The 27,335-nt window shown below is 35.9% G+C and overlaps 1 protein-coding gene across 9 annotated transcripts in view; it reads left to right on the top strand.

Annotated features, from left to right (window-relative positions):
• The first annotated feature begins 25 nt into the window (after nt 1–25).
• Nucleotides 26–27,335, top strand: part of PRPF40A (pre-mRNA processing factor 40 homolog A) — a 44,790-nt gene continuing 17,480 nt past the window's right edge. For 2 of the 9 annotated variants that reach the window (XM_040971586.1, XM_040971585.1), the window contains exons 1-10: nt 30–125; nt 1,153–1,284; nt 12,901–12,981; nt 14,270–14,300; nt 16,271–16,287; nt 21,513–21,623; nt 22,884–23,004; nt 23,238–23,291; nt 25,170–25,194; nt 25,827–26,201. In XM_040971586.1, coding sequence (XP_040827520.1) covers nt 42–125; nt 1,153–1,284; nt 12,901–12,981; nt 14,270–14,300; nt 16,271–16,287; nt 21,513–21,623; nt 22,884–23,004; nt 23,238–23,291; nt 25,170–25,194; nt 25,827–26,201 — 1,031 coding nt within the window. In that variant the 5' untranslated portion in view covers nt 30–41. Of the gene's footprint in view, nt 251–1,151; nt 1,285–12,900; nt 12,982–14,269; nt 14,301–16,270; nt 16,288–21,512; nt 21,624–22,883; nt 23,005–23,237; nt 23,292–25,169; nt 25,195–25,826; nt 26,202–27,335 lie in introns of all 9 variants that reach the window. The other 7 variants (XM_040971581.1, XM_040971580.1, XM_040971588.1 and 4 more) reach the window with 4 other exon arrangements.

Genomic DNA, 27,335 nt, shown 5'->3' with positions numbered 1-27,335 from the left:
GCCCCTGCGAGCGCCAGCCACTCAGAGCGCGTCTTGTTGGTATGTGTAGCGGCAGTGGCCGCCGGCCGAGCAGTCTGAGCCCGACGATGAGGCCGGGAACTGGAGCCGAGCGTGGAGGCCTCATGGTGAGAGAAATGGAGAACTTGCGTCCCTCGCGGGGTCCGGGGTGCGAGGAGGGACGGTGGTCCGGGTCCCACCTCCGCTGCAGCTCTGAGGTGTCTGCCGACGGCTTCCTCGGGCGACAGGCCTCCTTCGGGTAGAGCTCGGAGCTGTTAGGGGGCAGGCGGCACAATGAAAGCTGGGCAGGACTGGGAGTGGTGGAGGGACGTGCTCCGGGGCGGGATGGCGGGGAGAGTGCCATGCGGGAAGGCGGCGGGCCCCGTGGAGTAGGGTGGTGGGCTCGGCCCGTGCCGGCCTTGGGCGGGGCGGCCGTCCGGAGCCGCAAGCCCGGAGGGGTCGGGGTTGGGACGCTCGGACAAGCTTCTGGGGCGCCTGCAAGAAGGTTGCGTTTCCGCCTGACGCGGTTGTGGGCTGCAGGTCTGCAGGGGAGAGCTCTGGCAGAACTGACCTGGAACAATGGACTCACGCGGAGAAAGTCTGTCAAACGTTCATTACTGTGGTTGAACCAGGCACCCTGTTATATTGCTAGCCTTTGGAAATGTGTGTTTGGCGGAAGAAATTGTACCCGTCCTGAAGGTTAGGATAGGCATGGAGTGTCTCCGAGTACCTTACTGTGCGTTCTGTAAGACACGGCTTCATCGAAATTAATTTGACAAGCACAAAGTTTTTAAAGTTTCAAATCGGTGGCATTGTAAAAAGTCAGCTGGCTTGTCTTACAAATTTATGTGAAATAGGATAAAGATGTGATTTTCATCATAAAACTTTCAACCAGCATTGGATGCCTGTTATCCAGGCCATTCTGTGAACGATTTAAATCAGTGCTTAAAGCAAGGGGGGAGGAAAGCAGGCTGATCTGACCTCCAGCAACGGTTGAAACCTTTCCCATTTTGTTAGGGAACTTGCAAGTTCATTCTTAGTGAAATGCATCCAACAGTAGCCTAATACATACCACTACAGGTAAGTGATTTCTTAAAGTCTGATTTCAGAGACCCATTGTTACTTGGTAATTTTAAAATATTCTATGTTTTTCAGATGGGCCACCCTGGCATGCATTATGCCCCAATGGGAATGCACCCTATGGGTCAGAGAGCAAATATGCCTCCTGTACCTCATGGAATGATGCCACAGATGATGCCCCCCATGGGAGGGCCGCCAATGGGACAAGTAAGAATGTTATGTTTTTTTCTTTTGTGTGCTATCTGTTCGTGCATTTTTTCCCCCCACAGGTATTATGTCTCCATTTAAAAATGTTAAATCAATACAATACTTGTAGTTGGTTGAGGATTGATTTATGCCCATATAATATTTTCTGATGAGACACATGATGACTCAACATTGTAATTAAATTTCAAATGTAATGAAATATTGTTCTGCATTAAAAGTTACATACTGACTACCTCAACAAAATTCTTTCCTAGGTAACTATACACGTAGGCTTTTTTATTTGAAGTTCTTTTTTTTTTTCTCCCAAGCATGTCAGTTGGAGTTACTGCTTTGAAAGTGTAAATATCGTATAAAATGTCAGCTTTATATTTTGGTGGACTGTGTAATTACATAAACTGAAAATAGCAAATGTTTAAGTTTTTGATGTACATTGTGTTGAGTGGTGAGGGAGGGTTGGGAAATTACTGATCTATAATTCTGATTCCTCAGAGCAATGCCAAATAGGCAGTTCATTTTCAAATTATAAAGACTGTTTTGATTTTTTTTTTTTTTTAATGTTTATTACTTCTGCACTCCTGCTTTGGAGCTATCCCTGACATCTCTAGTATAAATTTTAAATGCATTGTTTTGTGGGAGTGATTGAGATCAGAAGGTTTGTGCTGACTCAGTAGCATCAGTAGAACTGAGTTAGTTAACTGTATTTTGTAGAATTGAATTTCTCGAGACGCATCCTAGAAAAGTAACATTCAGTTGCCATGACTAATTTTACACCCAATGTTATTAGGTTCTTTAATACACAGGTCCTTAGTTGGGTTATTTCTATTTGTCTCAATAAATCAGTAATTTAGGTTAACAGAAGTATTTTGAAAAGGCCATTTGGTGTGACCTCTTGTTGATTAGTATTACTGAACATGTAAGTATTTAAGCCTTGATGGTTAAAGTTACTAGTGAAATTGCAGTGATGGAAGGAGTATGTTATGTTTTTCTCTTTTTACTTAATCTGAAGAGTGAAAGGGCTCAATGTCAAGCTCTTGTCTTTTTTGTTTGAAATACAGCCCTTAATCTACATAAAAACTTTATTCATAGGCACCAGACCCAAAAGATTCTGCCTGCAGGTGTTCTTTAATTAAAAGAGTCTTTTATTCTGTTACTGTAGATTAACACAAGTTTTAAAAATCCCTAGGTGATGCAGAAACAACTCTGATTCTTCTTCTGTATCTTTCCATCTCTAACCTGCAAGGAGCTCTTCTTGTTTTCTTGGTAGAGCTGCTCTAACTAGATAATGAGCTTTAAAAAATATATTTATCCTTTAAATGCTCTGGTTCTTATTTAAAATTAGTTTCTTTCCACAGAAAGATAAAATAAAACAATTTGCTACTGCCAGATGCTTCTCTCTTTTCTGGGGCCTTCTGTTTCCATTGGGCCAATCAAGGTAAGTTTGCAAGGGATTGACCTGCTTACCCTTGCTGTAATGGTGCTAGTGCAGTACCAAAACCAAAATACCAGCTAGTTGTTTCTAGTAAAATGCAGATTTTATTTTTCTAAAGTACTTTTGTTTGTCTCATTGACATAAGCTGGTCACAGTTTGCTTTATGGCCCTTTCTCTTTAGCTATTTCAGTGACCATCTTCCTCCTAAGTTTTACTTGCAACTTCGTACACTTCCATTCAGATACTCTGAATTTTTGCCTTGTGGTTTTCTTCTACTTTTTTCCTAGGCCAATATATGTCACGTGACTTTACATGTACCTGCTTGTTTATATGCTGGATTTCTTTTTCCTGCTGTTGTTGGCTCCTAATAAGATAATGGATGTTTTAGAAGTCCAGCTCTGAGGAGCCTCAGACAATCTTTACTGCTTATCTCAAAGTTAGACTGTTCTCAGTATTTTTTTTCCTAAATACATAACTGACAAGTGTGGGCCCCAAATCTTGGGGAAGCTATTTCTACTAGCTTAACAGATGGGGAGAGCATGGTTAATTTGAGTCTTCAAATCATTGAGAAATCTTAGCACAAGTAAAATAAATAAACCAATAACTAGAAACATTGATCCATTTTCTGCATCATTTCTTCTGTCTGCACAGTCCTGTGTTGGTGAACAGTAATTGTCAGAAGAGAACTGACACATAGCAGCCAGGGGTGAAAGGGTTCTGCCATCTAGTTTTGAGTTAGTTGACTAAATCTTTAGGCTTTTAGGCTTTGGGATTACAGATTATATAACCTTCATTTACGATTGACCCTCTATTTGTAGCTCCTCTACAACCATGGGGTGAAAATATTTGAGGGGAAAGTTTTCTCTCTACTGAACTTGTACAGATTTTTTTCTTGTCTGCATTCTCAGTAGAGTGTAGCATCTATATACGTAGCTTTGAATTGTATAGGATCTGGAGAAGTAATGCAGTGATGATACGAAGTACATGGAAGGATGTACATAAATTATGTGCTAGTGCTTTGCCATGTATAAGGAACTTGAACACCCATGAATTTTGGTGTCTGCAAGGGGTTCTAGGACCAGTATGTTGTGGAAAGCAAGGGGTGATGACTGTTTTCACAGTTCATTAAGATGTCATACTGGAACCATTAGAAGATTAACAATGGTGTCAGTTTTATTTGTTATGTGATCATTGGAATGTTACTGAATCTGACATCAAATTTAAATTTTAGTTTACAATCAAATTTGATTATAAACTGATATGTGACTAAACAGAAGAATAATGATCTGGGGAAGCTAGAGTTTTGTGATTTTTTTTTTCAAACATAACAAGTTACTTACAAAAGAGAACTTTCTTTTTTTAAGATTTATTTATTTTTTTTTATTGGAAAGTCAAATTTACAGAGAGGAGAGACAGAGAAAGGTCTTTTGTCTGCTGGTTCACTCTCCAAATGGCCATAATGACTGGAGCTGAGCCGATCAGGAGCCAGGAGCGTATTCTAGGTCTGTCATGCTGGTGTAGGGTCCCAAGACTTTTGGCTGTGCTTAACTGCTTTCCTAGGCCAAAATCAGGAAGCTGGATGGGAAATGGAGCAGCTGGGACTTCAACCGGCGTCCATATTGGATCCCAGTGTGTGCAAGGCGAGGAGTTTAGCCACTAGGCTATTGTGGCTGGCCTAAATTCTTGTTTTTACCAAAAACAAAAAAAAAAATATAATTGAAACTGGATAAGAATAAATATATGAAAACATCAAATAGGGCTTTATGGTATTTCTTTCAGATTTATCTTATTTTGAAAACATCAAATAGGGCTTTATGATCTTTCAGGTGTATCTTATGAGCTTGTAGGTTGTTTCCCTCTTACTGTAAATAGTTTGACAAGGTTCTACTTTTACAAGATTATAGGCTCTTATTGCTGGAAGAGACCTTACATGTTGTAAATAATTTGGCAGTAATTTAAAGGATGATTTTTTTTTTTAGAAGGACTATTGTAAAAATTATTGGTAAAGGTATTTTTCCCTGCATAGTAGCAATACAGAAAAATTCGATAACTATTTGAAGCACGGTTAAGTGTGTTTTTTCCTCCATCTGTCATAAATAATATTTGACTTTAAACTATAGTCATGTCTTCCTGTACTTTCTACACCAGAAACAGATACGGTCTGCTATCTTTATCATTGATGATTTCACCTTTGCCCAAGGTGGTACCAGAAGGTTGTTTTTTTCTTATTCTTTTAAGTCTTATTAATTTGGGGAGCAGTAGATCAGGGAACTCAAGGACTGCTTCAGCTTTAGCAGCCTTTGATGGAAGTCACATCATTTGATAAGAAGAGTACATAATACATTTTATGTTTTGATAACAAAAATAAAGTAAATATAATTCTGCTTTAGTCAGTACTTTTTTATTGTCTTTGTCAAAAAGTGACAGTCTTTTGCAAATGAGTTTGATTTTCTTGTTATATTGAGTGAGACAGGTTCTAATAGACCTCACTTTATTTCTGCTTCTGCTGCTAGCTGGGCTCAAAATCATGGTCCTGTTCCTAGGATATGTCACGATTTTTGAGCTGATTTCTTGCTCCTGTCACTCCCCTTTCATCACAATACTAGATTTCAGTTTCTGATCTCCTTGCCCAAGAATGTCATGTGTTTTATTGTGCCTTTAGCATAGCATCTAAGTTCCAGTACTTTGCTTATAGAGATTTACTTTAGTTGTGTGAAGGCAGGATTCAAAGATGCATGTCTTCATTCTCAATTTGAACTTAGGCTGGTGTCTAGGTGATTATATGACTGTTAGTTCCTGACTTCAAACTGTGTTCTTCTTAAACCCCTACCTGGTTCAATATCACCATGAACTTTCATTTTCTTAACAAAGTTCTATCATTTCAAGTTCTGCCTTTTCTTGGGGTTCTCAAAAATAATTTTGGCCAATATATACATTCCTTTCAAGTTACTGGAGAAAATTCCATGTAATCTGCCCATTTGTTACTATTTTCATTTTATTTCTGACACTGGGTTAATGACTTGTCATAATGTTTCCTATTTGTTTTGCTTTCCCAAAAAATAATAGATTGTAAGCTCTTGGAGGGCAGAAACTAGGTTTTGTAATTTTTAAGGTGTATGTAGTTCCTTACCATAATTGTTGGCCCATTGTTCTTGCTCAGTAAGATACTTGTTGAATGAATGAAGCAATTACTCTGCTACATTATATCCAGTGATCAGTGTTACCTTTGTTGGTTTGTAGTGATTATTTTTGACTTTACCTACCACCTTTTACTGTTGCTTTATCAATCTAATTTTCCAATTGAAATAATATCTTTTAAAGAAAAACAAGTGTAAGTTAAAGTTGGTAGTTTTTGCTTAATTGAATACAACTTATTTCTACTTTAAATTATAAGCTGATGTGTTCCTGTGGTAGGTAAGATTGTTTTTCCACAGCTTAGAGAACAATGATGATTTGGGATCTAGGTTTTTGAAGAAATGCCATGTATTGATTTCTTAGGTTGCTAAATGGAAACAATTATTTTTAGTGTTTTCTTTTGAGCTTTCCTGATTTTGATGTAGCTTCTGAAACTTTGCCCTTAAATTGGTAATTAATTACTGACAAAAAGAAACACACTAGGTTGTCTGACCATAACTTCTTTTAAGGAAAAAAAAAAAAAAAGAGAGAGAGGGCAAAACAGACTGAAGGAGAAACTGTTCCTGCATGCTGTTTACTGTCTAAACCTGCAGTAGGAGGCCTGGACTGAGCCAGGCTTCATGTCTCGCAGGTTCAGTAGGAATGCAGCGAACTGAACTGTGGGCAGTTGGCTTCCCAAGGCCTGCTTCTACAGGAAGCTGAAGTCAGGAGTCAGAGCTGGGCAGTAAAGGTGGCGGCTTTGTTGTCAGATGCTGGCATCTTAGCCACTAGGCTAAATGAACCTTCCACTCAAAAGTTTTGATGTAGATAATTTTGGTAGATATTTACATTTCTGAAGCAAATTCTTTTTAACGTATTAAATATATTAGCCCAGATCAAATGTATGTAACCTGTATACTGTGCTTTATACTTTGACAGATCTTTTACTGGTGAGACTATTTTTTATTGTAGTTGAAGAACTTGAATATGGACTAATGTTTCTTAGTGTGGGGAGTGCAGAGTTCTTGTAGGGTTCTCTGAAAAGCATTTTAGTTTTCAAAAACGAGCTGTTCTGCCTTGACATTCCCAAGGCATAGGATTTACAAAAATTTGGAGTTTATCTCCTCCCACCTGCTTTTTTCCTAATCTTGTTCCTTACCCATTATCTGTTTTGTTTCTGCTGTGTTTACATCACATGGAGTTAGTGTTTTGTGGGAAATGCTGAATAGTAGCATTTAAATAAACATTGCTCTTTGGCAGAAAAAGGAAACATTAAAGTAGTAACACATGAAGGAAGCAGCTGGTAGAGTGTGAATGGATATATTTGCTGAATAGTGGTACTGAAGAGGGAACTAATCTCAATGGGTTAACTTCATATTTCAGTAAGTTGCCAATAAATAGTAAAAATTCGATATGTATGCATATGTCCTATAACTGTATACTAACAATTTTTCCTTGTTTTTTTTTCAACCTAGAGGAATAGGTCTAGCTTAAGAAAGAGCAAAAATGAGTAGCTTATTTTCTCACAAAAGTTATCTTTTCATTCTTTTCTATATGCTCATATTTCTTTTAATTAGTAGATAAGTCTGTAGTGCTAGAGTAAAGGTAAATATGTATACCTTGCTGTCAGTAGGTTTTTTTTTGAAAGACGGGGATAAAGAGAAAGTTTCTTCCCACTCTTTCACTCCCCAAATGGCAATGACAGTCAGGACTGGCCAGGCTAACCCAGGAGCCTAGAACTCCTTCCCACACTCTCACAGGCATGGTAGGGACCCACACACCTGAGCCATCCTTTGCTTCCTTCCCAGAGCACATTACCAAGGAACTAGATAGGAAGCAGAGCCACCTGAATCTCCTCTCCAGCAGTATGCCAGCATTGCAGGCAGCAAACCAGCTTGCCATCGTTTCTGAATTGGCTGTATGAAATGTGTGTTTTTGTCTTCCATCTGCTGGTTTGGCTGTCAGGCTATTTTTGGACATTTGCAAATTCAGATGTGACTCTTGTATGTTTGTCAAAAAAATAATTAATTGTGGTTAGTGATCTGTAACTGCTTCTGCTTATTCATGTATTCAAAGTAGAAACTAGAATAGTCCCTAAATCTGATTGATGCTGTTATCTATATCTTTTAAAGAATCAAAATGAAAACATAGACTACCTTGAGTTGAAAGATACTTTTAAATATAGTGTATCTTGGGCTCTCAATTTTTATTATGTTAAAATAAAATTCTTACTCATGAGTGAAACTCTTAATCAAGGGCTATGATTTTTTTTAAGAGGTGAAAGAACATTATCTACATATATCTATATATAGATATATTAAATATTTATTTACTTGAAAGAGTCCCAGAGAGAGGGAGGGAGGGAGAGAGAAAGAGTTCTTCTATCTGCTAGTTCACTCCTTAAACATCTGCAACAGACAGAGCTGTGCTGGTCTGAAGCAGGGTGCCAGAAGCTTCTTCTGTGCTGCCCTCCCTGATGGGTCCAGGGCCGTAGGCCTCTGAGCTGTTCTCTATTGCTTTCCCAGGCCATTGTTGATATGGAAGTGGAGTGGCCAGACTTGAACTGCCACCCATATAGATTCTGTTGCTGAGGAGACAGAGGATTAACCCATTATGCCACAGTACAAGCCCCAGAACAGGGTTCATTAAAAACAACAATAACAACAAAAAACCTATTTGAATGTCAAAAAAGGAGAGACAGATACAGAATGAGTAACTCCCTGTCTGCTAATGTACCTCCCAAGTGGCAAAAATGGCCAAGATAGAGCCAGGCAAGGAGTCAGGAGCTTCTTGCTGATCTCCCATGCTGGTGGCAAGGGTCCAAGCTCTTGGGCCAGGTTCTGCTTTTCCCCTGACAATTAGTGAGGAACAGAATCGAAGTGCATCAGGCTGGACTCAAACGAATGCCCATATAGGATGCTTGATTTATATGTCGTAGCTTAACTCATTATGCCACAACCCAGTCTCAGAAATTGGATTTATTGAAAGGCAGAAGGATAGAGCACACTCAAACTTAAGCACAGGCAACCAGGAGAGAATGTGTTAACCCCTGATCTTTTTTTTTTTTTTTTTAGAATTTTTTTTTTTTAAGATTTATTTTTATTGGAAAGTCAGATATACAGAAAGGAGGAGAGACAGAGAGGAAGATCATCCCTCTGTTGATTTGCTCCCCTAGTAACCACAGTGGCCGGAGTTGTGCTAATTTGAAGCAAGGAGCATGGAGCCTCTTCCAGGTCTCCTACACAGTTGCAGGGTCCCAAGGCTTTGGGCCATCCTCTACTACTTTCCCAGGCCACCATCAGGGAGCTGGATGGGAAGCAGGGCTTCCCAAATTAGAACAGGCATCCATATGGGATCCCAGTGTGTGCAAGGGGAGGACTTTAGCTACTAGGCCATGCCGCCAGGCCCTTCCAGTCTGAATTGTTACAATGCAAGTTAAATACTCATTTGGTCCTGATAACGTAGTTAAGACATTTAAAATTATTTTAGATTGATGGATTAAGTTACTTTGCTTTTTTTTTTAAGGTTTATTTCTTTTTATTGGAATGTTAGATACACAGAGAGGAGGAGAGACAGAGAGGAAGATCTTCCATCTGTTGTTTCACTCCTCAAGTGACCAAAACGGCCGGTGCTGCACCGATTCAAAGCCAGGATCCAGGAACTTCCTCCAGGTCTCCCATGCAGGTGCAGGGTCCCAAGGCTTTGGGCTGTCCTCTACACTTTACCAGACCACAAGCAGGGAGCTGGATGGGAAGTGGAGCTGCAGGGATTAGAACCAGTGACCATATGGGATCCCGGCATATAGAAAGTGAGGACTTTAGCTACGAGGCTATCACACTGGGGCCTTACTTTGGTGTTTGATCACATAATTTTGGTCTGTCTTTGGCCATATGATTACAGGAAGATTTATATGTTCTTAAATTTTTTTGTAATTCTCAGATCATTCCTTATTTTTGATTAAATGCAGTCATATGCTATATGATGATTTTTCCATCAGGAATATTTTGTGTATGTACCAGTATCCCCTTAAGGTTGTAGTGGTACCGAGAAGTTGCTGTTGCCTAGTGTTTTTACTGTCGTTTTGCTGTTTAGATGCATAAACACTGTTGTATTCCAGGTGCCTACTTGACTCAGTTCCAGTAATATTCTGTGCAGGTTAATATAGGAGTGATATGCTATATAATCTAGATGCATATAAGTACAGTCATCATCATATAGTCATGTGCTTCATAACAGTGCTTCAGTCAGTAGGGGACTGCATGCATGGCTTTGGTCCTGTAAGGTCTTAGGAGAGTTTAAAAATTCCCGTCACCTAAAAATACCATAGCTTTACCTGTGGAATCTTGTATTACTTGCATGTTTTGTGATAGGTTGGTGTAAACAAGTATGTTGTGCTACCAGTTATATTGAAATATAGTTATTTGCATGTGTGATACTTAATAACGAGTGTTACCATTTTATGTGTTTAGTCCTAATTACATATAAAAGAAGTTTAATGGGTGGCATCAAAGTATAGCAAGTTATACCCGTATCTGCTGTGTCAGTATCCCGCATAGGTACCGGTTCATGTCCCAGCCTCTCCGTTTCTGGCTTCCTGCTAACGGCCAGGGAAAAGCAATGAAATATAGTCCAAATACTTGGATTGCTATATCCTGTGTGGGAGACCCAGATGAGGCTCCTGGCTTTGGGTTGGCTTAGCCCTGGCCCATGCAGTGGCCACTAGGAGACTGAATTAGTGGCTGGAAGATCTGCTATATCTCTCACCCCCATTGCTCTTGACTTTGAAATAAATAAATTAGTATGCTGTCAGTTATGTAGAGGCCACGTGAAGTGGTTGGCCTAAACCACCTAGTTTTGTGTAGATAAATTCTGTCGTTTGCACAATGGCCATGCATTTGTCAGACCATGACTCAGTCATTGTCACTTGCCTTATTTGTTGAACAAGGTAGACAGTTACCCCCTGTCCTAATGCTGAAATAAGATGTAAAGATTTAGCTACATGTAATATTGAATCTGTCTTGAAGGACTTGGGAATTAGGTAATAGTCCCATGTGTGTGGTACTTTGATCCCAAAGTTTTTTAGAGTAAGTTTTAAATGTTTTAATTTTGTGTGATTTAACTGAGAAACACCCAATATGTGTATCCTCTGATGTGTATAGAATGTTTAAAAAGGAAAAAAAAAGTGATAGTTTATTTTTGTTCAGCTCTATTTGTGAGGTTTTTATTTATTTATTTATTTGGGCTCATATTCTGTGTTAGAATTAATTCTGCTGACTTGTTTTGTAAACTTTGAAAGATTTCATGTACTCTATTGAGTTTGAGTTTCCTGACTTCAAAGTAGGTTGACCAGATAAATGTAAGTATTCCATATCTATAGGCTTTACATCCACTGAATTATTGGTTCAAAATGTTCATTAAAGAAGAAATTGTGTCTATAATGAACATATATGAATTTTTTCTTGTAATTCCCTAGATAGTATAATACAATAACTAATATTGTTAGTAGCAATTAAGTCAAACTTAGATTTCTCAGTTTGGCCAGAAAGTCTGGTGGCTTTGTGTGTTACTAGATTTTCATTTTATTTGTAGACTGTTTAGAAGCAGGTTTGTGGCCCTGGATACTTTTGAGTTGCTTTTTCTTACGAACCAGTTCCTGATTCAATTTGTGTTACATTATGGTGGAGGGAAATTGTAAACATATATCTGTTGGATGTGGTGAGGGCGCACATGGTCTGGGAGCAGGCCAAGGGTTTGCTTGGTACCTTTATTTTCCTTTAGCTTTATTTTTTAAATGGTTTCTCTAGTTGGTCTAGTTAGTGAGGGTTGTCAAATTTTCTGTTTCCAAATGCTGCATTTATGTGTGTGTACATGTACACATGCAAATACAAGTATTTAGCCCAGCAGCATCCCATATCAGGGTGCCAGGGTTCAAGCTCTGGTTATTTCATGCTTCCCATCCAGCTTCCTACTGTCCAACTGGAAGTAATGGGTGATGGCCCTAGTATGTGGATTTTTGCCACACTTGTAGGAGATATGAGTGGAGTCCCCAGCTCCTGGCTTTGACTTGCCCGCTTGCAGTTGTCTTGGACATTTGGAGAGTGAAAATCTCCTTGATCTTTCACTCTCGTTCTTGCTCTCTCACTGCCACTCCGCCTTTTAAATAAATGTTTTTTTAAATTTTGTTATGTATTGTTTTCACCATGTGTTCCAAATAAATACCATATTTTAGTCATGATTTCTGCAAACAGTTACTAACAGTGTTGGTTCAAGATCCTGGATATTTTTTCATGCAACTTCATTTTTATAGTTAATTTAGACTTATTTTGCTTAATGAATTGACAAAAGCAATAAAATTCAGGATGTGTAGTCTATTATTAAATGACTGTGGTTTATTTGTTGTTTTTGACCAATATGCTTAATCTCTTCTGTTGTTGCTATTTCTCAAATTGTACAATTTAATTTAAAATTGCTGAATAACTCATTGTCTTGTTCCAATACTGTGTAATTTTTGTCATCCCCACTACTCCAGTTTCCTTGGATATATTTGGTATACATAAAAGCAAAATTATAATACTGTAATACACTAATGTAAGACTACTGGTAAAGCAGGCTGCATGCTTTGGTCAGATAACTGAAACATGTATGTTTATCTCCATGATTCTTAGTCTTACTTGAAGATATGTATACTTCATTTTTTGACCAAGAAGTAGGGGATAGTTATAAAATGAGTGATTCATATATTTTTAAGTATCTTTAATCTAAGATTTTGTAATGATCTAGATTGCTGTGGAAGTTTTTTGTTGCAGACATTTAAAATAATAGGTGAAAAGTATTAGGAAACTTTTAATGGGTAGAAATAATTGTTGAAAATTTTTAATTGTTAAAATAATTTTGATTGTATATGAAAGATAACTTAGGCTGTTGATAAAGCTTTTCATTCATTCAACAAGTACTTACTAAGCATACTGTCTGTATAGTAGAATGGTCGATTCAAGGCTGTCTTAAGTTGTATGATTCTTAAAGTCAAATTCAACTTTGGTAATGTATAGTAACATTTCTTATTTTTATTTTAGATGCCTGGAATGATGTCTTCAGTAATGCCTGGCATGATGATGTCCCATATGTCACAGGCTTCCATGCAGCCTGCTTTACCGGTAATCTTGTGAAAAGAACTATTTTCCATAATGCATTTATGAGTGATTAATTTTATGCATGTATAGATATACAAATAAAACTATATATACATATAAACAACTACTTTATAGATGGTTAGATTAGCTTTTTTTACATTGTCTGCCTGCTGTAATGTGGATGTTACAGTGAACATTTAGTGTTGGTTGCTATCAGTTGAATGGTAGGCAGTAACTTTTTTTCTCTATTTTGGCAAGATAATTCTGTATTAAGCAATAACAGAATACTTAAAAATGTAATTTGTGAATCATAAGCATTTAATTATTCTGGTAACATTATGCTTCCTGTTCTCAATTGGCTTTGTTTTCTAAATCTAGATTATTCCATAATATAGAATAAATATTCCCATTTAACATTTAAATGTGTGGACTCATTATTGAGTGCTAATTGGAGATAGATATGATTTAATATTAGTTTAAGAAATCAGAACATTTAATTTGAAATCTGTACTTTGTAGGATTTAAGCTATGTAGGATTTAAGCTATGGCATTATAGAAACTACCCTTATTGGTTTGTTAGCAATACAGATACAAGATGATTTTTAAATTAGCTCAGTTTCTTTACTACACAGTGGCTGCAATGAGTAGGTGTAGCATACTCCATTGGAGTGATTTGTTTCTGTTGCCTTTTCTAGAACCTTTCTCTCCCTTTTTTTTTAAAATCTTTTTTTTCTTAAGATTTTGAAAAGCAGAATATGAAAGGGAGCGAGAAGGAGAGACAGAGATATCTTCCATCTGCTGGTTCACTATCCAGCAGGCTGTAATGGTCAGAGCTGGGCCAGTCTGAAGCCAGGGGCTTTTCCCCAGGTCTCTTAATATGGGTACAGGGACTCTAGCATTTAGGCCATTTTCCTCTACTTTCCCAAGACATCAATAGGAAGCAGTGTTTAAAAGCCAGGACTGGAACCAGTCTCTGGGGGATTTGATGCTGCAGGCATACGCTTAATGGACTTTGTCTCTGCGCCAACCCCTATATAGCTCTTAAATTAACATACGTTTCGAAATTCTAATATGAGAAAGTAGTATGTTGCCTGTGGGATGTTGGGCAGTGTCTTGTCATTTCTAACTTCATGATAAAATTCATTGTTATTTATAGCAAACTCAGGCAGTGAGATCACTACAACTTTCGCTAAGAATCTTTTTGAGTTAATGACTTGAAAATTATACATAGAGAAACTTATTTATGAGAAATGTGTTTAAAATGTACTTTAAACAAAGATGAATATTACTAATTATATTTTTCTTCTTACAGCCAGGAGTAAATAGTATGGATGTAGCAGCAGGTATGTATACATGAGTGGTGCTGTATACCAGGGTACTTAAGTTCTTGAAAAATGAAATTAAAGGTTAGGTTTATTTTGAATCAAAAATATTTTGAAATCCATGCATATAGGAGGCTTCAAAAGTTCATAGGAAAATGTATATTGGGAATAAACTGCGGGGAATCCAAAATAAACATCTCCCCCACCCTATTTTCTAATAGCTTTTTTGTTTTTAAGAGCTCTGTACCAACTTGATGTACAGATAGACTTGTCATCAGTGTTTTTAAATTTCATAATCATTGCTGCCATTTAAGGTCTAAGTTTTACATGATTGAATATCTGAAATTTTATCTTGAGTATTCAGTGCTTAGAAATTGTCCTGTTAACACAGCTATTTAGAATATTTGTTGAATTATTGAATTCTGTGGAGTCCATATTTGTGTGAGGGGTGTTTGTGATTTGTTACTTTAAAAGGTAGAGCATTAAAGAGAAAGAAATTTTCCATCTGGTGATTTATTCCTAAATGGCTGCCACAGCCACAGCTGGGCCAGGCAAAGTTAGGAGTTGACAACTACGTCTAGATCTCCCACGTGAGGCACAGAAGCCCCAGTGCTTGGGCCATCATCCAATACCCTTCCAGGTTAATTAGCAGAAACAGCAGTGTTTTGATACTGTATGGCTTTAAGTCATGAGTGGCTTGCTGCAGTGCCCCAGACCATATTTTTACTCAGCAAACGGTAGCATAGGGTAGTAACTCCGTATGTGTTAGATGTACCACCAATGTATACTAGTCAGATAGTCTTCTGAATTGTACAGTCTGTTATTCCTTGTCATTTGTAGTCACTGGACCTGTGCACAAACCTTGTTCAAAATTTTTTGCTTTTACCAGTATTTTGCTATTTTGACCCATAAGTTTGAATATAATAAAAGCACTTCAATTATCCATTAGTAATTTCAACATATATTAATATTCCAGATCTTGACCATTAGCGTGATTATACCCAAACGGTATAACTGAAATGTTTACTATAAATATATTGTGTTTTTCATTAACTTTATGTGGGATATAACCTCTCTTTAAGCAACTTTGCAAATTTCATTGTTTGTTTAAATGAAAATAATATTTGGCAATGCGTAACAGCTTTCTTGTTTTTAATTTAGATATCTAGACCTGAGTTACTCCCAAATAACTTTGGAGATTACCTTGAGATTTCTTTTTAATTACTTTTAAAATGCTGTGGCTTTACAGTTGGTGTTCATAGTGGCTTGCTTGGAGTGCTGTTAGTGTATATGGAATTTGCTAGTGCTTTTCTTTTATAATCTTTGTTTTTCATATATATTTTTAATTTAAGCTTCTAAAGTTAGAGATTATTTGTGAGCTTTGGGTGAATAACACATTTCAAAATCCGTGTCTTATAGTATAGGATTGTACCACCTAATACAATTTTCTCTAGTAATGAAAATGTTCTGTGATCTATGTTGTTACATATAGTTACCATTAGCCTTGTGTGCTTACTGAGTGTTTCAAATGTGGCTAGTATAGCTTAAGATATTCAAATTTATTTAGTCTTAATTTAAATTTTAGTTTAAGCAATAAATGTGAATACTAATGGTTGTTTCTTGTATAGAACATTGTTCCAGATATCTGACACATAGAATTAGAAATTGGAGAAATTATATTATGATAACATTCAAAGCCAAGAAAGAGGAATAGAATAAAATAGATAATTTATAATAGCAAAAAGAGCAAAATACAGGAAAAATACTATTCAGACTGGCTCTAAAGTCAGATTAAATTAAATAATGGAAGCTCAAATTCTGAAAGTGCTTTACACTATATATTTCATGAGAAAAACACACACTTAGGGCTAATGTGACGATTTCAGGTTCTTTGATTAAGTATGAAACAGTAATAAATAGTATAACTATTAAGATAAAGAGGACAGCATGATTTATCACAGTATAAATATTTTGCCTTTTTTTTTTGTTAGGTGCAACATCTGGCGCAGTAAGTACTCTTTAAACTTCTGCTAATACCTTTATTTATTATCTATTAACCTATTTCATTGAAACCTATATCTGTTTAAAGATTATGTGCCAAGTTAATTATTCCATATGTCAGCCTTAAGTTTTCTTTGCCAGGATTGCAATCTGTCTTTGGTACTTTTCAAAGTGTCTCAGCACATTGCATATTGCTGTAACAAATAACTTAGGTGAGCTGCTTTATAAATGAACAAGGGCTTTATTTAACCAACAGTTTTGGAGGCTGAAAGGCTGTGAAGCTGTTTTCATCTTTTCAACCTCTAGTGAGAGCCTTCTGTGTACTTGACAATATGCTAGATGGAATCACATACAGGAAGAATATGTAAGAACAGAGGGTGATGGATGACGAAGCACTCACATGGCAGCAAGACTACGAGCAATAGAACAAACTAAGGAAGCTAAAACTTGCTTTCTGGTAGTGTGTTTTTATGATAACCAATCCAGTTCCATGAGTGAAAATTCACTACCTGGAGAAAAGCACTAATTCTTCTTAATTACCTACTTTTCCATCTCTTAATTGAATCCTTCCCAATACTACCACATTAAGAATCAGATCTCTGTTTGAAATTTGCTGGGAAGAAACTATATTAAAATCAAAGCAGATAAACCTATTCATATTAACTTTTGGATCTCGGTTTTTCTTGTAATTACAAGGGAAGTAGAACTCTTAAAATACATAATTGTAATTATTAGGTACTCTTTTTTTTTTTTAATAATGGAAAAATGAAATTATCCTTATTTTTACTACAAACCTGATATAAACTTTCTCCAGTACAGTTGTTGCTGGATATTTTGCTGATTGGTGCTAGGACTTTCAGCAAATAATATGTACATATATCCTCCCATTTACTTTGCCATCTCTAGATTAGTTATTATAACTGAAGGAAATGCTACATAACATTTTTACATTACGTTACTTAGAGAATGTGAAGAAAATAAGTTCATGTGTACTACAGACCAAGTTGTTTCTAAAGCTAATAGTTTTGTTCTTTCGCTAATGATTCTGTAAATGGCACTTTGTTAAGCTTTTTTATCATGCTCCATATTTTGGGAAATAGTATTAGTCCCCAGACAGAGACACCATTTATTGATGGCTCTTTACTGTTTCTTGCCATTCTGTAAAGATCAAAGAAGAGTTAATGTGTATAATCTTATTTAGAGGTAATAGACCAGAGAGCTACTAAATCCCACTGTTAGCTTGAAAAGATGGAGAAAATGGCCTTGTGATGGAGTAAGCTAAACCACTGGCTGCAGCACCAACATCTCATATCCATATTAGAGCAGCCAGCTTAATTAAGACCAGGCTACTCCTGTTCCCATCCAATTCCTTTCTGATGTGCTTGGGAAAGCAGTGAAAAGTGTTGCGAAACCTGGACCTCTGGATAGTCCTGGCTTTGTCCTGGCCCAGTTGTGGTCATTGCAGCCCTTTTGGGAATGAACCAGAAGATGCATGGTATCCCTGTTTCTTTTTCATCTGCTCCCTCCCTATCTATCCTTTCACCTTGTCTCTCCTCATAACTGTGTGACAAACAAGTCTTAAAAAAAAAAACAAAAAGGCTTTGATTAATTATCAGCTGTGCTTCTTGGAAAAGTAATTTTTTAATTGGTAAGCTTATTTATAATATTCTTAGGATGTCTTTTGCTTTAAAAGTTGAATGGCAAAATATTCTGCTAATCTTCCAATGTACTTTATTTTTGAAAAAAAAAGCTTGGATTGATTGGTGTGAAAATAAAGCAAGTGTAAGTTAAGGAAAGCACAATTCATTGTGAATAGTATTTAAATATAAATTGGGTATGTTTGTGTATAAGTCTTGAATGCTAGTTTCATATTACCTGTGCTTTTGAAATAAAGGTTTTTAAAATTCTTTTTAAAGACAGAGCAGCAAAGGGAGAGAAATCTTCCCACTAGTTCACCTGTTGTATTGCTGCAACTGCTGGAGCTGGTTCAGAACAAAGCAAAAGCCAGGAATACCATGCAGGTCTCCCATACGTGTGTCAGAACCCTAGTATATGGACCTTTTCCACTGCGTCCCCGTGCACAGAGAGCTCATCTGTATATAGAGCAGCTAAGACTTGAGGCAGTGCTCCGATGTGGTGTGGATGTTGGTGTCTTAAGTGGAGCTTAACTTGAGGTGCAGGAATAAAATTAGTTGCAGAAAATAGGTAGGTTCCCATATCAAGTGTACTTCAGAAAGCTATGGGAAAATAGCATAAAAATACTCATTTGGGTATAAAAAAAATTCCAGAGATCCCTAACTAGTATTTTACAGTGTGCAAGAAAAAGAGGTTTTACAGGTTTCCTTGGATGCATGGATCTCAAAAATTTTGGTTCCAAAACTAACTTCTCTGTCAATTCAGTTTTTCTGAAAACTTTGGAAATATCGTATGTGAACGTTTAAATGAGTTCATTAAGTATTTGATGGTGCTGGAGAATTGCTATTTTTTTCTTGGGATTCTAAATTTCAGGGATAGAAAGCATTTAGGCATCTTATGTTTCAGGGAGAAGATACGCAGTGTATATTTCTGATAACAGTACAGTCGTACCATATCTTTTTCTACAAAAATCTATAGCAGCAAATGTATGAACCATTTTATTTTTGGTCAGTGGACATAGATTTAAACTAACTTCTTATTGGACTCCTAAGGGAGACTAACATTTTGTGTGCTCTTTGGGTTTATTCTCTGGTAATCCTAGTTCTTTCCTAATTTTTTTTGTCATTGATTTGACATTGAGTCCTTCAAATGTATTAACCCTTTATTAGTCCTGAGTTTCAAATATTTTTTCTGGTCTATCATCTGTTGACTTCACTTATTAAATTCTCATATATTATCATATATTTTATTTGTCTCATTTATGTCTGTTTATTTATGATTGAATATTTTGCTTTTGCACTTACATTGACCTTAATGTTTATTTGATAAAATAAGCTTTCAGTTTTCATTCTCTTTGTTATTTTCAGGTGTTAGCATATTCTTTTTTCTAAAGTTCTCTAAAAGAGAAATCTATAAATACATATACTGACACAATAAAAATGAATGGTGCTCAACACAGTAAATATTGTTTATTCTTTCTTAATCTGTTATCTTTAAGTCTTCTATTGATGGTCATACTCATAGTACTACATATTATTACATAGCATTCATTTATATGATTTATTTGAAAAGCAGAGTGCCAGGGGAGGGTGAGAGATTTTTTTCCATCTATGGATTCACTTAACCCATTGGCAACTGTTTCAAGGGCTGGAGCGGGCAGAAGACAGGCACCAACAGCTGGATGTCCCCGATGTGTGAGTGTCAGGGACTCTAGAGTACTTGAGCTATTGTCTTCCCAAGTGCCTTATCAAGGACCTGGCTTTGAAGCAGAGTGCCTGGTCACTGGACATGGCAAGTGGTGGCTTAACTCCCTTACCACAATACCTACCTCACGATGGTTTTTAATGCTTATTGTACAAATGTGCATCCAGTTTGTCTCTATATTGAAAAGTTAATTTTTTCCTCAACAACCATTTTATTTTATTAGTACAATAACTGTGATGGTAGTAAATTGGAAACTGGTATTTGAAAAAGTGTAGAATTATTACAGAAACTAATTTCATGAAATCTTAACTTCTCTAAAGCTACAAAAGTTAAAATATTTTCCCAGATTTTTAGTATTTGAGAAATAGTATCATTTTTTGTCCAATAGAATATGCTAGAACCAAGTAAAGTGACTGTGGTAAGGAAATCAGAAAAAGTGACTCACGTGTTTTCAGCCATATCCAAAGCAGAAATCAGAAGTCCATCAGCTTTTAGTGGAAGTTGTTAAGAAAAAGAGCATGTAATTCTGCTTGAAATAAATGCAAACCAGTGCTTTTCACTTATTTCAGAATTTTTTTTTTAAAGAAATACTATAAAAGACTATTCTCCAAAGAAGTTTTAGGAGTGTGTTAGCTTTTACTTGCCTTCATTTCTTTTTGTCTAAGCACAGACTGCTTCTTGATGTGTGTATTGTCTAAGTAAATGAATTTTCAAATAATTGCAGAGTAAAATATGAGGGTAGGACAGCTTGGACAGTTTGGGATTTTGCTTTTTTTTGAAAAATATTATTTATTTATTCATTGGAAAGTCAGGTATACAGAGAGAAGGAAAGGCAGAGTAATATCTTTCTTCCGTTGATTTATTCCCCAAGTGGCTGCAATGACCAAAGCTGAGCAGATCAGGAGCCGGGGTCCAGGGTCACAAGGTTTTGGGCCATCTTCAACTGCTTTCCCAGGCCACATGCAGGGAGCTGGAGGAGAATTTGGGCCATTAGGATTAGAACCAGTGCCCATATGGAATCCCAGTGCACACAATGCGAGGGCTTGAGCTGCTAGGTTACTGTGCTGAGTTTTTGTTTGAGATGTGTAATACTCTTATTAGATTTTTTTTTAAATGCAGTGTCTATAGTCTTTATAACCCTTCAAGCAAAGTTTGTCACAACCTGATAAATCTGGTTGCCAGAATAATCAGCTGTATTTGGTAGCATTCACTTAATCCTGATAACTTGATAAATTTAGCAGCAACCTTGACTTGAGCCATCATGTTATTGAATACTAAAAATTTTATTAATAGATTTTAGTACAGGTGCTACTAGTTCTTTTGGAACCTTGGCAAAACTTAGATTTACAATATTTCAAGCTAATTTCACATAAAACTTTATCTCACCTCTGTTGATTTGCGTTATCTGTAGTTCTGTTTTTCTTTGCTTTCCAGTTTAATTTGTTGACAGTTCAATTCTGATTGTAATGCAAAAGCCATTTGTTCTGAGAGTTACTACTTGCTAGCATCACAATTTAAAACTAATACGACACTCATTGAATTAGGAGTATGATCAGTTCACCTATATTATATTAGCAGCTAATTCGTTCATGTTGTATCCACTAAGTGTAGATTTATATTGTTGGAATAATGTGTTGTGTATCCAAGTTACAAAGCGTTGTTAGGAGTGCAGTCATGTCTTTGCAATTCCAGGAGAGAAGAAACCATGCTGCCCTTGAAATGTTTTAAACATTCCTTGTTTTTCAGTTTTCTCCTGGCATGCATTGATAAATTATTCTAAATGTCTTATGCTGAGAAATACTTCACATATGTTTATTGTTAAAAGTAACGATACTGATATTTACTATAGGTGAAATTGTTGCATAACTTAATTTTTTTGTATTTTTTCTGCAGAAATCAATGTGGACTGAACATAAATCACCTGATGGAAGGACTTACTACTATAATACTGAAACAAAACAGTCTACCTGGGAGAAACCAGATGATCTTAAGACACCTGCTGAGGTACAGTTTCAGAGGTGGAAAAAGGGGACTGTTATAGACCATGGCATATCTTTTTGGATTTTGTATTTAACTATTTAAATACTATTCCTGCTTGTATACTAGAACAAGGTTAGTACCAAAACTCCCTTCTCCAAACAAATAAATTTTTTCCTGAATAATTTTATTTATTGACTTTATTGCAGAAAGGTAGAAATAAGACTTATTGCATTTCCTGGACTATTTTTTTAAAATTCATATTTTCAGTTGCTTTCTTAGCAAAATGAAGCCTTAAAATTTCCAAAGGAGTTGGGAATAATGGTAATGAAATTTTAATTACAAACACTTCCTTCTTTTAGAATGGGAAGTTGTCTCTGCTGAAATTGATCTTGAAAAAAAGAGATATTATTTTCTATTATAAATTTTAAATCTCCCTGTTCTGATTTTATAGTCAGTATTGGTTCTCGTTACATATGCTTATATTGTCCAAAATAACTGTCAGGATTCAAGTTTTCAATATCTTTATAATATCATCCTAATACTTTGATAAGAATACTTCAAAAACTCCAAAACTGGAATTCAAATATTTGATGCAATATTTCAACACTCATACATATCTGTTTCATGATGTTGTGGGTTTTGTTTTTAAGATGTGTTTATTTACTTAACAGAATTGACAAAAGCACAGATGCTTGGCCATCTTCCCATTGCTTTGCCTAGGCCATTAGCAAGGAGCTAGATGAGAACCAGAATCCTATATGGGATGCTGGAATTGCTGCTATGGTTTTGCCATTATACCACAACACTGCTCCCCCACCCCCATTGAAACTTTCAAGGACCCTTGCTGTGCATGGCTTTCAAAATTTTTGAACCAAAATAAAGTTTTTTTTGAATTCCAGTTTCAGTGGACTTTTTGAGAAACACTTGAGTTAGGTATATCATACCTACATTGTTTTTTAATGTAAGAAAGCTTGAATACAATTGTAACAAAGTATCCTGGAACATATCTAAGCAGACTATTCAGATATTGCTGTTGCTTAAATTTTGGTTTCCTATTCCTACCTGTGTTAATATTTGGAATGTTATGTTAAAAACAGAATAGAAATTTTTCCCTGCGTTGGGTAAGTGCTAAGCCCGTATGGATTTGACATTGGTTTGTTACTTTAAATAAATTACCTTTTTACCAGTAACCTTCAAGTTTTAGAATTACATAGATAATATCTAGTAAAATGAATCATTGGTGATGCTAAATCCACCAGTTAACTAAAAGTTTTTTCTCTATAGCAACTATTATCTAAATGCCCCTGGAAGGAATACAAATCTGATTCTGGAAAGCCTTACTATTACAATTCTCAAACAAAGGAATCCCGCTGGGCCAAACCCAAAGAACTTGAGGATCTTGAAGGTAAAAATAGGAGAAAATAATGATTGGTATAAATTTTTTATTTTGATGTGTCAATCATTTTGATACAATCCTTTCTGAATAGGATTGTTCAAAAGTCTTTCTTTTTTTAATTAACTGATTAGAACATTTTAAATGGTATAATAGTTTTATGGGCTCTTTTAACTTGTTGCTCTAGATCTCAGTTCTATAGATTTTAAATAGATTTTTATTTGATTTGATTCCACTGAAACTAGGATACCAGAATACCATTGTTGCTGGAGGTCTTATTACAAAATCAAACCTGCATGGTGAGCTGCTTTGATAATTCATTTTCTGTCATATTTAACATTTTTAGAGTATGTCACTAATATTCACTAACTGATTTGATGAATTTGCAGTGAAAAAAATCTCTAGGTTCAGGAATTAATTTCACTCAAGGGTTATATTATAAATGAGCTTGTGACTCTTAAAGTACACTTTGATTTTTGTCAATTAAAACTATTTCATCATTGGATACTTAGACAAGAGCTTCGCTTAGAAAATTTGTAATTCCTTAAAAATATTGGTAATTCTTAGCAGGAATTAATAATTTAGTTCTTTATGATTTTAATTGTACCAACCTATACATATTAGAAGCAACAGATTATAAGAAGATAGAAATAAGTAGGCAGTACTATGGAATGGCATGTAGCAAGAAAGAATGAAATTTCATGAAAAACCTTGCTCTGTTACCTCGTGATGTTAGATGACTATATCAGAAAAAATATATTTATAACCTTGAATGTGAACTTTTTAAGATTTATTGGTTTTGGGTCCGGCATAGTGGCCTAGCGGCTAAAGTCCTTCCCTTGAATTCCTTGGGATCCCATATGGTCACTGGTTCTAATCCCTGCAGCTCCACTTCCCATCCAGCTCCCTGCTTGTGGCCTTGAAAAGCAGTCGAAGATGGCCCAAAGCCTTGGGACCCTGCACCTGCATGGGAGACCTGGAGGAAGTTCCTGGATCCTGGCTTTGGATCAGTGCAGCACCAGCTGTTGTGGTCACTTGAGGAGTGAAACCACAGATGGAAGATCTTCTTCTCTGTCTCTCCTCCTCTCTGTCCATCTAACTTTGAAATAAAAATAAGTGAATATTTTTTAAAAGATTTATTGGTTTTTATTTGGAAGATTTTTACAAAGAGTTATGGAGAGATAGAGACAGAGGTCTTCCATCTGCTGGTTCAGTCCAGATGCCTAAAAGGCAGAGCTGAGGTAATTGGAAGCTGGGAGCCAGTAATTTCTTCCTGGCCTCCCAATGTGATTGCAGGGACTCAGAGACTTGGGTTATCCTTTGCTGCTTTTCTAGGCCATAAGTAGAGAGCTGAATTGGAAGTGGGGCAGCTGGTACAATAACCAGCACCCACGTGGCACATGCAATGCCTGGACTTTCACACAAAGGATTAGTTTTCTCAGTCACCATGGCAGCCCCGTAACCCATCCTCAACTGATTTAGATACTTTTATAATGCAATATGTTCTTAAAATATTTTCAAGTTAAGCTATGTCATCACCTGGTAGTGCTTATTAATAAAAGATACCATTTGTTAGGAACATTTATATAATCCAAATGGAAAAGTGAAGTCTTGGCTGCTGATCTTTAGAACTAAATTTAAGTTATACTAGCATTGTCTTTTAAGAGTTTAGATAAGTGGTGTTATGGTTTATTCATTTACAGAATATCAAGCTCATATCTGATGTAACCCTATTAAAAATAGTATATATATCTACAGACCTGTGTTTGTCAGTGCTAGTATGTATGTACTGAAATTTCTTAACAGTTTGTCTCTTTTTGAATTTGGTATATTAAGAAAATTCCAAATAATCTCATCCATAGGGACAATATTTTGTTTCGTAATTATATAGATTTTCAGGGAGTTGTTGTGGTAGCCAGCAGCCTTTGAGAAAATATAGCATGAGATAAGCTTTTCTAATAACTTCTTATTTAAGCTTGCTATTCTTTAAATTCATGCCTTGCAACTTTGGAGCAAGTAATTGCTCTATTAAGCTGATTTTAAATTTTATTTTGGATGTTAAATGAAATCCTTTGATAGTTTTCTCTATCTCCTTTTAATACTTGTTTTCAAGAAGTGCTTATTTTCATTTACTATGTTTAAAACCTGGTAGGTAACTTTTCTTTTTTCTTTAATAGCAATGATCAAAGCTGAAGAAAGCAGGTAAGCAATTTGAATATCAACATATTTGTTTTGATCTTTTATAACACCTTTTCATTTTTGCTAGCAACCTTTTTTAAAATGCAAATATTATTTAATGTGTTAGGTCTGATGACTTCATGTCTTCAGATAATTTTAATTTTGGGGGAATATTATTTACTGAGGTTGATGCTTTGCTAAACAATGATTAGTTACTTAGGTCTGTAGAAGATTTATTGTAAAATCCAGAATCTTGTTTCAGTTCGTTTGAGAGTGGATGAAATATTATGTCTGTATGTTTCTTTGATTTAAAATGCTTTTCTTTGAGTTGAGGAAGTAGTGAAAATTTATAAGTTCTTGGAAATAGGATATTTGTGTGGTTTTGTGATATACTTTGTATCAAAAGCATTTTGTAAGTGAGAATAATTCAGATTTTGGAGCGACTATTACATGAATGCCTGTTATATTTTGGCATGAATACTGAGTTAAAGCAAAGCAATTAAACTTTATTCTATAATATTAACCTTTTATAAATCATTTTCTAGTTAGGAATCATTGAATGTTATTCCCTTCTCATTTAAAGCCTAGCTTCAGGTTTGTGTTAATTGTAAAGAATAACCAGTGTTTCTGCTTTGTTTTTTGGTTTTTATGTGTAGTAAGCAAGAAGAGTGCACCACAACATCAGCAGCCCCGGTTCCTACAACAGAAATTCCAACTACAATGAGTACCATGGCTGCTGCAGAAGCAGCAGCTGCTGTTGTTGCTGCAGCAGCCGCAGCAGCAGCAGCTGCTGCAGCAGCCAATGCCAATTCTTCCACTTCTACTTCTAATACTGTGGGTGGAACTGTTCCAGCTGTTCCTGAGCCTGAAGTTACTTCCATTGTTGCTACTGTTGTAGATAATGAAAGTACTGTAACCATTTCAACTGAGGAACAAGCACAACTTGCTAGTACCCCTGCTGTTCAGGATCAGAGTGTTGAAGTATCCAGTAATACTGGAGAAGAAACATCTAAGCAGGAAACTGTAGCTGAGTAAGTTTAGTAAATTGTCTTCTGAAAATCTGTGTTAGAAATAATACAAGAAATTGTCACTGAATCCAGGATTGTCCATTGAGACTTTAATATATTTTGAAAAGCAAAAATTTTAGAACTTCTAAATATGATCAGTTTGGGGACTGATCATTCTTTGCTTCTTTCAGTTTTTCAAGGTAGATTGGTCATCAAAGTGTTAGAAAATAAATGCATTACATTTTTAAGGAAATTGGTGAGGATATTGTGAGGCACATTTTATATCTAGTACAATGTAAATGGTATGGGAGCTTTTTGTTACACTGTACTTTTTAGAGACTAATAAGAAAAACATGTCTTTAGTACTGATGGAATTTGGCTTTTCTTTCACATATTTTTGACACACTGTTGGTTGACTCTACAGAATGCAGAGTGCCAGCTCTAATTTGTTTTTCTTAATTTTAAGAATTAATACCAATATCCTATTGGCTTTTTTTCTGTCTAGCATTTCTTGATTATAGCCTGTAATAGTGAGCTTTTGTTTTTAATTAAATTTATATAGGCCATTTGTAGCTATTTAGTTTTTTGCTGACCTGCTTAGAGTATTTGTTTTTAACAACTTAAAATAGATCCCAAATAAATTTACTAGATTTAGAGTGGTAGTCTAGATTTTGTTAGTATCTGCGCCAATATTTCTTCCCCGTCTTCGATTCTCTTAGGAGAGCTTGTAACTATTCTGTTTGAGCAATTTTAGGACTGTTTTCTTCCTTCCCCTTGTTTATATAGGGCTATATGTAAAGCATATATAAAATTTTCACTGCAGAATGATATCCAAGCCAAAATAGTTGATAGTTCTTTATTGTGTTAGTTTAATTTTTGGCAAACTTTGGTTTTAACAAAAAAGGTTAGTTTTTTTTTCTTGGTTGGTTTGTTTGTTTTGTGTTTGTAAAAAAAAGAATTACCAAAAATTAATTTTAAAAAATAATTTTGGTTTTGTGTATGTTTAATTGACAGCTCTGCTGTGGTCTCACAAATCAATCATAAATTGTATTCACACACACACAGAGGCTATGTTTATCTTCACTTATCTACACCAAGAGCAGGTTGGATTTATACATTGTAGTTTTCGACTGGTTTAGAAAATCTGCACCTTTTTAT

Source organism: Ochotona curzoniae, unplaced genomic scaffold, assembly GCF_017591425.1.
Source record: "Ochotona curzoniae isolate NIBS_2020 unplaced genomic scaffold, NIBS_Ocur_1.0 contig_2210, whole genome shotgun sequence".
NCBI classification, from domain to species: Eukaryota; Metazoa; Chordata; class Mammalia; order Lagomorpha; family Ochotonidae; genus Ochotona; species Ochotona curzoniae.
Note: the sequence above shows the minus strand (reverse complement) of the source record. Positions and strands in the feature narration are given on the sequence as shown.